The sequence below is a fragment of the Condylura cristata genome, unplaced genomic scaffold (assembly GCF_000260355.1).
Source record: "Condylura cristata isolate star-nosed mole 26May11 unplaced genomic scaffold, ConCri1.0 scaffold00009, whole genome shotgun sequence".
NCBI lineage: Eukaryota > Metazoa > Chordata > Mammalia > Eulipotyphla > Talpidae > Condylura > Condylura cristata.
In genome coordinates, this window is record NW_004567110.1 from 35,408,052 (window position 1) to 35,419,691 (window position 11,640).

The following is an 11,640-nucleotide window of genomic DNA, read 5'->3' on the forward strand; positions in this document are numbered from 1 at the left end:
TTGTGTCAGTCATAGCAGCATAAACTGTAATCAACATTGTTTAATCCCGAGTTAATTTTATTGTCATCTAGTTTTTTAGCAATATGGTGCTCTTTGACTAACTCAAATAACCCAACCCCAACCTGAGTTAACTAAGTAATTTTATTAGACTTACACTATTCTTTTAATAACTCAGTAACTCACTAAGATATGTGATTACTATTATCCCAATAGTTTCCCTTGTTTTATGCAAACTGGCTTATTAAGAATTTAACCATTTTTCATGACCCAAATGCCATTTAGATCTATTATAACTCATATATATGCTTTTTGGATCTTGGAATAAGATGTGCTTCAAAGGCCCTACAACCATGCATTAGTTTATAAGTTTGATGATTTTCATGATTCATGAAGCCATGTTTATGGCATAAGATTTATTATAGCAAAGCATAAAATGCTGGAAAAGCAATATATATACACGTAAGCTAGAGAAACCAGATACAGATTTCCCAGTTTTCTGAGAGAGACACATGGAATCATTTTTGGACCACCTCTGGACCAGAGTGACAACCTAGGGAAGCCCATCTGAGGCTTGCGGTCTAGTTCTTAAAAGAGCCTGGTCATATGACCAGCCCTGTTTCAGACCCAAACTGGACACCAGTACACATCATAAATCATGTGTTTATATTAAACAATATTGATAGCCTAGTACATCTATCCACCCTGCTGCAAACACACAAAAGCTTTGTGAGCATTTAAGAATGTACCTCTCAGGACTTAAACAACGGTCATTGCGCTAGCTCTGCGAATCCCCAGAGTTAAGTAAGAACTGAATAAAACAACCTGCTGTGTTAACACTTTCCTCTCAATATGGAGTAAAATAATAGTTTAAAGGTCTCTTGTGCCACAATTAGTAATAGCCTCAATGCTATAGGCAGAAGAATAAGGCATAAACTAAACACTTTCTTCAAAGTAAACAAGAGGTCACCCTAGCCAGGGCAACCAGGCTTACTAGGAATTATTTCTTCCACCTATGCCAGTCTCTGAAACAATGTGCTGACTGAAATATCTTCAAATGTTCAGTGGTCCCATACAGTGTGCAAGTATTGTGAAGTATCACTCCCAGTAATTTTCTTTCACACTTTCCTACTAATTTCAACAAATGTCTTTAAGTAACTCTGGTCTTAAGACTACTTAAGGCAATTAGTTTTATTACCCCTTCATTACTTATGCTAAAAAATTTATATTTCTTAATTTGGGGCATTATAGCCAAGAATAAGTTGCCATTTCCTCTCCATATTTGGCATATAGGGAGAAATTGGCAAGGAAATGTATATCATCAAGCAAGGAGAAGTCCAAGTTCTTGGAGGCTCTGATGGTGCTCAAGTTCTGGTAACGCTAAAAGCTGGGGCAGTGTTTGGAGAAATCAGGTAACTGAAAGATATCTTGTAAATACTGAGGTCTGTCATTTATCATGAAAGAAAGATCTTGGGATGCAAAATAAGTAAAGTTTCTGTTCCAATTTGTGAAGTTTGATTATGCAGAGAGTGTATCAATATCCATATTTCTTTATCCCTCACCTCTTCCTCCAAAAGACCTGACTCATTCAGCTCTCTAGTCCCAAAACCTAGGTTAATGCCTGGCATAGGTAGATGCTCAATTAGGTTAAATGAATATTAAATAAATGAATGAATGAATTGAAAGAACTGATTGAAAGAGTTAATGTCAGATTGTTGGAAGATTTGAACACTAGACTAAGACAGCAATTTTGAGTCCCCAATTAATAGTGATTATCCCTGAGGGACCAAGTTGCCTGTGGCACCAAATCCCAGTTCCACCACTTACCAGTTTTGTTCATTTGTTGACTTAGCCATTGTTCTTCAATGTCCTCATTACAAATATAGAATACTACTAGGACATATCTTTGAAGGTTGGTAAATTAGTTGCTTCATTAAAAACACTTAAAATGATAGCTAATAGCACTAAATATTAACCATTAATATTATTATTTCCTAGTAGCCAAGAGTATGCCCTACTAGTAAGTCCTCAAGAGTGAGAGTAGAGTTATGCATATGCTTTGCTGTATTTAAATGTATTCTTCTATTCATCCAACAAATATTTACTAAGTGCCCAGTATTTTTCTAAACTCTGTGAGTATAATATAAAAACAGTAAATAAAATGTTACCACCTGCAAAGTGTTGTCTAGTGGGGAAAAACTGACAATAAATCAAACAACAAACTTAGTTTAAACAAGATTAATTTATATTGTGATAATTACCATGGAGGCAAAAATTATTGCAATTTTTGGAGAATCTATTGGAACCATGATATTTTTCATAAAATGGTTAGAAAGGAACTCTCTGGACAGTCAATATTTGAAGAGTAAATGGAGCCGTCATCCAGAAATTACACAGAACCCAGCAGATGACAGAATGGGCAGGGCAAAGGCCTAGATGAGATGTAAGCTTGTCTGGTTGATAGGCAGTAAGGTCAGTGTGGCTGGAGTTCAGTGAATAAGAGGCACTCTGGGGAGATGCTAAACAGGTGAGCAAGAAGCATCTTATATAGTATCTTTTAGGTCCTACCACGGAATTTACATTCTATTCTAAATACAAATGGTTTTAGCAAAAACAATGACACAATCTGAATTATAATTTTAAAAGATGACTAATAGCTTTATGAAGAAGAGACAGTAAAGGAACAAGAATAAAATAGAGGAGGCCAACTGGAAGTCAGCTACAGTGGTTCAAGTGAAAGATAATGGAGTTTTCAGTCATAATTATTATTAATATTTTTGTTTCAAAATTGAGAAAATTATAATTCCATGGTTCCAACTGCCTTATACATGATAATATAGCTAAGAAGTAAAAAGGACAATATCATAATCCAATTTTCAAGTGTGAGGATTTTTTCACTACACCACAGTGTTTATGCAAACTTTGATTTCATAGCTAGTGAGAACTTACCTTCAAGTTCCAGAGATATGGATAATTTCATATTAATATAATGAGGAGTCCCTTAGACTGTTGAAGTGAGTTATTTATCTGTTGATATTGGGGCTTCTTTTTTTCCTTCCTGCTTGAAACCAGGCACTTTTGTGAGGGTTCTGTCTTGGCACAGAGATGGAAACACATCTCAGTGTCCAAGATCTGCATTCCTTACCTATTTTCTATCATTTCCTTACAGGAGTTCTTGCAAAAGTGATTTAATATTTTAGCGACTTAATAATCACCATAATCTTGAAAGTCATAAAATATGCAACAGTCTAATCTTAAATATTACAGAAATTAATTAGCTGACCTCTCCCATGGGTGGAGTAGCTCCCCTCCCCAAAGAATAAAGCTTTAAAAATACAAGTATATTAATTGCTGATACTATCATCACAGAGCGAAATATTCTTGGAATACAATCCAGGTGCTGCTAAATTGCAATTGAGAGGAGTTTTAGATTCTTTACAGCAGCTTCTCAAATAAATCTTCTATTACCCATTTGGTTTCTAAGGCCAAATTGAAACCAGTAGACCATACAAGCTCTCAAGTTGCTCAATAGTCTGGTGATTTAAGGAAAGGGGAACTTTTCCCCTAGATTCTCTTATTGGCTGTGGCTAAGGAGAAACAGGATTCATCTGCCTCTTCACAGATACCTACAGGCTTCACTAGCCCACAGTTTTCATTCTCCCCTGGAGTTCTAGTGATATTTATTCCAGTGATAATGGCATGTTTGCCAAACATCTATATACTGGAAAAATATAGTAATCATGTTTAGTACTCAAAAATGCTGTGACGTTTGTTAAAATGAGCTAAATCCAGCATTGCTGTGTCACTTTTTAAAGGGGATTCTTTTTTCTTAGAAAAAAAATGTGTGTGTGTGTGTGTGTGTGTGTGTGTGTGTGTGTGTGTGTGTGTGTGTGGCAGGGAAGAATTGAGGGTTCCAAAAGCATTATATGTTACTCTAAAAGCGTTAAGTCTTGACTGAAATATAGATTTACAGCCTGTCATGGAGAATACCCAGGCCACATTTCCAGTGTACATCTGAAAAGTACAGACACCTCATTTTTTAAAGAAAGACCCAGGGCCTGCTGAGGGATAGCCCTGTGGCATTTCTGACTTCATTCTTTTCTTTATGTGTACACTTAGTGCCAAACCCGTTCACAGAGCATAGTTAACTACTTCCTTGCCTCTTTCTGCATCTGTAAAACTCTCTCTTTTCTTGAAACTCATCTGAATTTTTGTTCTTGATATTGCTATTATGATTTCAGCAGGATTCCCTACTGGTTTCATCTTTCTATGGAATGTCCTTTTCCTGGAAAATACCTACTTATCCATCGAAACTCATTTTAAATGTCACCTCTCTGAAGCCACCTCTAAGCACCCCAAAACAACTAGTTACTCCCTATTTTTTGCTTTCATAATATTTCATTTATGACTTTATTATGGTAGTTGCACTGTAGTTGTTTGGATGGATTCCCCCAACAGACTGAGCAATTAAGTATAAGAGCTGAAACTTCCCATCTTGTGTCACCAGCAGCTACCCAAAACTTATACAATAAATGTTGTTTTTTATTTTTACCCAGCATCTTTTAAAAAATAATTTTCAGAAGCAATTCATCAGTTTTTAATGAATCAAATTTTAATCAGATTAAAAAAACAGAAAATTTTGGGGCCGTCCCTGGTGGTACAATGGGTTAGGACACAGCACAGCTAGCCACAGCCGCTTCAGTGTGAGTTCGATCCCCGGACCTGGAGGTGATCCATGTGGTGGGCAGACCTCTCCTGACCCACCTGCTGCTCCCCTCAGCAATGCACTTCATCAGTCTGCCTGTCCTGCTCCCTATTCTGTCTCTGGTGAATCCTCTCACCACCCCTGCACCTCTGGCTTATACCTCAGTTCTGTATGAATAAATAAATCTTTTTTAAAAATAACAGAAAATTATTATTGTGACCCCTTATAGCATAATAAGAAGTGCTTCAAGGAAAGCCATAAATGACATAGTTGCCAGTCATGAGGGTAAAATTGGAGGCATGAAACAATCACTTCCCTCAAGGGTCTCACAAACAAGTGGGGCGAAGAAACAAAAGATTCCAATACTAGGTAATCAAATGTATGCATTATGTCCAATAGTGAGAATATTCTTAAAATGTTATGAAGCCAAAAGTTTCATAAGGACCATAGTGTCCTTTAGACTTAGTTTACATGAGATTATTTGGAAAATAAAAGCAGAACTTTCGTGTTCCTCAGTACCACATGGAGACAGTGTTATACATGTATAGATCATCCTTCCACTCATTGGGAGGAAGCAAAGTCACAAAGACTAGTCACACCATGCCTACAGTGGGTCGGACAGTGGCCTTCACAAACTTATGCCCATGCCCTATTCCCTGGAACCTGTGAATATGACCTTATTTGAAGAAAAGGGGGATCTTTGAAGATGTAAATAAGTTAAAGATCTCAAGATGAGATCATGGAGCATTAAAAAATGGGCATGTCTTGGCCCTCCCTGATGGCGCAGCGGGTTAAAGCACTACACTAAGAAACTAAAGCCTCTTCTGCATTAGTTCAATCCCTGCCTGCCCCGGAGGTGACCACATGGCGCAGCAGACCTCTCCTGACCCACCCGCTGCTCCCCTCAGCAGTGTACTTCGTAGATCTGCCTGTTCTGCTCCCCACTCTGTCTCTGGTGAGGCCTCTCGCTGCCCCTGAGCTTCTGGCCTGTACCCCAGTTCTGTATGCACAAATAAATAAATCTTAAAAAAAAAATGGGCATGTCTTAATCCCTGTCAAAGTTTCAATGGCATTCTTCAAAGAAACAGAGCAACAATTACTGAAATATATATGGCACCACAAAAGACCCCAAATAGCCAAAGCAATTCTGACAAAAATAATAAAGGTACCATACTCCCATACTTCATACCATACTACAAAGCCATAGTAATAAAAGGAGCATAATATTAGAATAATGATAGACATAGATCAATGATAGAATTGAGAGTCCAGAAATAAATCTACACTTATGAAGATAGTTAATTTATGACAAAGGAGCTTAGAATATAAAATGGAGGAAGGAAAATATCTTCAACAAATGATGTTGACAGTTACATGAAAAATTAAAACTAGACCACTATCTCATACCACCCACAAAAGATAAATTAAAATAGGTCAAAGATTAGGATGTAAGCTCTGAAACCAAAAACATAGAAGAAAACATTGGCAAGACACTTCCCAGCACTGGCTTCATTGATGTCTTTGGAAACTCAACTGTAGTGACAAGGAAAACAAAAGCAAAAATAAGCAAATGACATCGTATCAAACTAGAAAATGGCTGCACAACAAAAGAAACTATCACTAAAAGTAAAAAGAACCTACTGAACTGAAAAAAAATATTTGGTTATCATATATCAATAAGGAACTAATATCCAAGATTTATAAAGTCACACAATTCAACAAAAAGAAAACAACCCAATTAAAAAATGGTCAAAGAATCTCACTGGACACCTCTGCAGTGAATGTATACAAATGACCAGTGGGCACATTAGAAGGTGTTCATTATTAGAGAAATGCAAATCAAAGCAATAATGAGAAATGCAAATCAAAGCAATACCACCTCACACCTGTAAGAATGGCTATCATCCAAAAGACAAGAGACAAAAGTGGGAGAGGATGTGGAAAGAAAGGAACCCGAATACACAGTTGGTGGTAATGAAAATGGGTGCTGTCATTTTGGAAAGCTGTTGGAGATGCTCAAAAAATTATAAATGAATACCCATGTAATCCATTTATACCACTTCTTGGTATTTACTCAAAAAAATACAAAGACACTAATTTGAATAGATATATACTCCCTTGTTTTCTTTGCAACATAATGTATCACATCCAAGAGCTGAAAACTACCTAAATGTCCACTGACAGGTGATGACATAAAGATGTAATATACACAGTGACATATTACTCAGCTAATTTCTTAATTGCTTTTATTTTTTTTGTTTGTTTGTTTTTAAGATTTATTTATTTATTCATACAGAACTGAGGTACAGGCCAGAGATGCGGAGGGTGAGGGGATTCACCAGAGACAGAGCGGGGAGCAGAACAGGCAGATCGACGAAGTACACTGCTGAGGGGAGCAGCGGGCGGGTCAGGAGAGGTCTGCCACACCATGTGGTCACCTCCGGGGCAGGCTGGGATCGAACTCATGTGGAAGTGGCTTTAGCTTCTTAATGCTGTGCTTTAACCCGCTGCGCCACCAGGGAGGGCCTCTTAATTGCTTTTAAACTAGAATCTTTCTTATTTTAGGAGACATTCTATTTTCTATAATTATCAAAGCACTAATCATTCTGAATAGTGTTTATCTGTTTTAGAAGATCGATAATTTATATTTAGAAGGCTGACTTAAATGCTGTATTGATTGGGCAAGCTACTCAACCGAGATTTCACATTTTCATCAGTCAAAATGGATTAATAATAATACATAACTAACCTAACTAACCTATAGGATTGAAAAGGTTTGTATGTTTTAATACTTAAAACCTAGAAAATGCCTTACTCATAGCAAGCAAAGTTATTAGCTTAATATTACTACTAGCAATATTATTAATTTTCGCTAGTCTGATAGCCCTGACACATACTTATCCCACCCCTAGATTACAGCACCTTGAGTACAGATATTAATCATGTTTATAATCCCAGAAATTGTCAGAGGAACTAGCCCATTGTGGAATAAGCTATTTCTAATACTTCTAATTTATCTTTTATTTCTTTTTTCCTTTCCTTTTCAGCTTACATAGAAAATTTCTTATCTTCTCTTGCGTGATTAACCTCCAAAGCAAAATGATTTGTACAACCTCAAACTCATTTAAAAAAACTATTTATAAAAGTCCAACTGAGAAAAGCAACATTTTAGAAGATTATTTGTTCTCTAGATATGCTAGAAATCATGGAGCATGTCAAAATAATAAAGGGAGAGCTGGGTATCAGGAATGAATAACACTGAACCCCTCTCTTCTGATAAAATTACTTTCACTGCCCTGTACCTTGGAGTGACAGTTTTTTATGAGGACTCTATCACAAGCAGGACTATCAAACTTATTTTTACAACTATCTAAAGAATATGAAGATGTTGTCACCCATTAACATAGAGGCCTCTCCACAAAGCCCTTCAGGACATATTTCTGCCAGACTTCAAGTTAAGAATTTGTCCATTTTTATGGTCAAACTTACTTCTTTTTTTAACAATGAAGTGATAGTGTATTATGTAAGTTTCAGGTGTGCCTCATTATAATTTCATATTTTTGGTAAGTTCATTCCTGAACAGAAAGTCCATTCCTGTCCTTCAGCATTTAATTGACCTGTTGAAGCTCTTGTAGACTAAAATTTTTATTTTTTATATTTATTGCATTTTACATCTCCATTCTTGTTTTTCATTTGTGCTTCCACTCAGGTATGCCTTTTGCTTTCCACTGAGTGCTTTCTGGATGCTATAGCTCTGCTAAAAGAAGTTGTACAAGTTGTATACAGTACAGTTCTGTGCAGCTTTAGTCACGTTTTACTCTGTGTGTACAATACACAATTTTTGATACCATCTGTGACAATCTTGGCAGAAAAAACTGGGCATAAGAAACCAGCTAGGATTCTCTGATATTCTAGCTCTTTCTGAAACATATGATGTATCCATCACATATCATATATGTCACATGATAAAGAGTACATATGTATGCTTACATACAGACAGACAGACATATCTTGAGGGCAGTGCAAGTTCAATTCTAGAACACTTCAATAAAACAAATATTGCAATAAAGCAAGTCATACGAATTTACTGGCTTCTCAGTATATATAAAAGTTGCACTTACACCAACTAGAGTCTACTAGGTATGCAATAGCATTATATAGAAAAGTAGGTATATATCTTAATTTTTAAAAATTTTATTGCTAGAAATTACTATCCATTATCTGGGCCTTCAGCAAGTCATTGTCTTTGTGGGTCTTGTCATTGTGGATGGCTGCAGATGAATCAGAGTGATGATTGCTGAACCAACTTGGGGTGGATGTGGCAATTTCTTTTTCTTTTTTTATTTATTTTTATTTTTTAATATATTCATTAATCATCCTCCATTTTTGTACAATGTATGGTTTCCCATGAAATTCCCACAGCCAGCTCACCTGTCCACCATCACCGTAGTCTCTTGTTCTCTTCACACACCTGTTCTGTTCCTTCTCCCTCCTCCTCCCCTACAGAATGTCCCTGATCCATAGTTGTGTGGCAATTTCTTTTTTTTAAGATTTATTTATTTATGCATGCAAGAACTGGGGTACAGGCCAGAGGGCCAGGGTGGAAGGTGTGAGAGGATTCACCAGAGACAGAGTGGGGAGCAGAACAGGCAGATTGACTGAAATCCACTGCTGAGGGGAGCGGCGGGCAGGTCAGGAGAGGTCTGCTGTGCCATGTGTATCACCTTCCTGCCTAGGGATCCAGCTCATGCTGCAGTGGCTATGGATAGCTTCATAGTGCTGTGCTTTAACCTTTTGCACCACCAGAGAGGGCACAGATTCAGCATCATTTATGGACACAGTTCCTGGTGTCCCCAAAACTGCTATAGTAGTAACATCAAACATGACAGATCACAGTTCACCAAAACAAATATAATAACAATGAAAAAGTTGAAATATTGTGAGAATTACTAAAATATGATACAGAAACATGAAAAGAGCACATACTATTGGGAAAGAGTACCAGTAGACATGCTTTATGCAGATTTGCAAGAAACCTTCAATTTGTAAAAGCAATATTTGCAAATTCCAATAAAACTGGGAACAACAAAGTGAGATTTATCTGTGTGTGCACTTGCACACACACATGTGTGTATAAATATATATGTATAATTGCATGTATGTGTTTTATGTGTGTGTACATATATTTAGAGAAAGAGGCAAAAATAACAATTTTCATTTTGCAAGTTGCTGCTGATATTTACAGAGTGTTGTACATGTACAGGTCCTCTCACCCTGATTATATGTTCTCTGACATTCATGTAACTCTATCATTCACTTATTTGAAACAATAGCACTATGCTGGTTAATTGTATGTGTTCTGATACGACTAGGCTAAGGGAAGCCTAGATGGTTGATAAAACATTATTTCTGGGGGTGTCTGTGAGGGTGTTTGGGGAAGAGATTAGCTTTTCAGCCTCTCCAATGCAGATGGGATCATCCAATCTTCTGAGGTCCTGAACAGAACAAAAAAGGTGGAGGAAGGACAAAGTTGTCCTTCACTCTCAAATTTATTTCCTCAGCTTGAAATTTCATGTCATCTTCTCCTGTATTAGCCATCAGTGCGCCAGTTTCTTGGGCTTTTAGCCTCAGATCTGAGTTTGTAATATAGATTCCTCTCTTCCCCCCTTCTCAGGTCTTGGACTTAGACTTACCTATACCACTAGCTTTCCTAATTCCCCAGCTAGCAGTTGGTGGGATTATGGAAATTCTCAACCTTATAACCATGTCAGTCAAATTCTACAATAAATCTCCTCATACATATCTGTGTGTGTACTATTGGTTCTGTTCCTCTAGAGAACTCATAACAATACAAAGTTAATATATGTATTGTTACTAGTTATTTTATATACTACACTTTAGGGTTTAAAATTTCAATGAGACATTTCATTTGATAGCACCTTGTTTATAATTAAATATCAGGGGCCTGTGAATACCAGTTTCCTCCCTAAAGAAAACCAAACAAATATAGAAGGTACTAAAAGATGGCCTTGTTTCCTAACAGAGCTATTAAATAACCTACTAAGAATACTCAGAAATGCAGTTACTACATGATACGGTTATCTGGCTTAAAAGTTGATTTCTTCATCAAAAACCATACTATGGCTTTTTAATAATTCTATGCCCTACTTCTTTTCACTGTGCTGAATATATGATAGGTGCTTAATAAATACTTTCATGATTAGAAGGAAAATCAAAAGGTCCTTAAAGGTATTTTTCTAAGGTCCCAGCAAAGATGGATTTATAGTTAGAACCCATTCCTTTGTTTCCTTTGCTATTGCTTATATTCACTAATTTTTTTTTTTCTGATGTGGGGAAACTTACTGTTAACTTGAACTATTTGTTGTCCAGCATGAACATATTCTTTCAGAATCTCTATAAGGGGCTGATACTATTTAGGGAGCTTCTTACTAAGCTCTTTAATGAGTGAAACTTTACATTGGCAGAATGCTGGAGAAGCATTTTATGGATGGGGTGGGGGGGTAGAAGATGCTATTTTAAATGTTGCTGAGAGAGTTTGGGCAAAATCCATCTGGCAGACAGACTATTTCTTCCGATGAAAAACTCATCAAGCACTCCAAACGTGTAACCTGTAGGCAAGTTTAATTAAAGCTTGAGAATCTCAAAATAACCTGACATTTAAATATGCTATTTCCGTTCTGCTTTCATAGTCTGCCACAGAGACATTCTCATGTCCAAATTAAGTTCCCATTGCCATCTAGTTGTATCTCCTACTGGATTACCCTGTCTTCAAGGCTATGAGAATGTGAATGAAATAGGCTCATCCAATCAATACTCTTTAAACATCATCATTCATCTTATAGAGATGTAGATAAATAGATAAGAAGTTGATTAGATAAGTGACTGAAGAGATTATTGTGATAATTGAAAGATGATAG

General features: G+C 36.7%; 1 protein-coding gene across 1 annotated transcript in view; it reads left to right on the plus strand.

Moving 5' to 3' along the window:
- The window catches only part of CNGB3 (cyclic nucleotide gated channel beta 3), a 101,530-nt gene that overhangs the window by 80,792 nt on the left and 9,098 nt on the right, over positions 1-11,640 (plus strand). Inside the window, exon 15 of the mRNA XM_004679750.1 lies at positions 1,291-1,409. Coding sequence (XP_004679807.1) covers positions 1,291-1,409 — 119 coding nt within the window. The remainder of the gene's footprint in view (positions 1-1,290; positions 1,410-11,640) is intronic.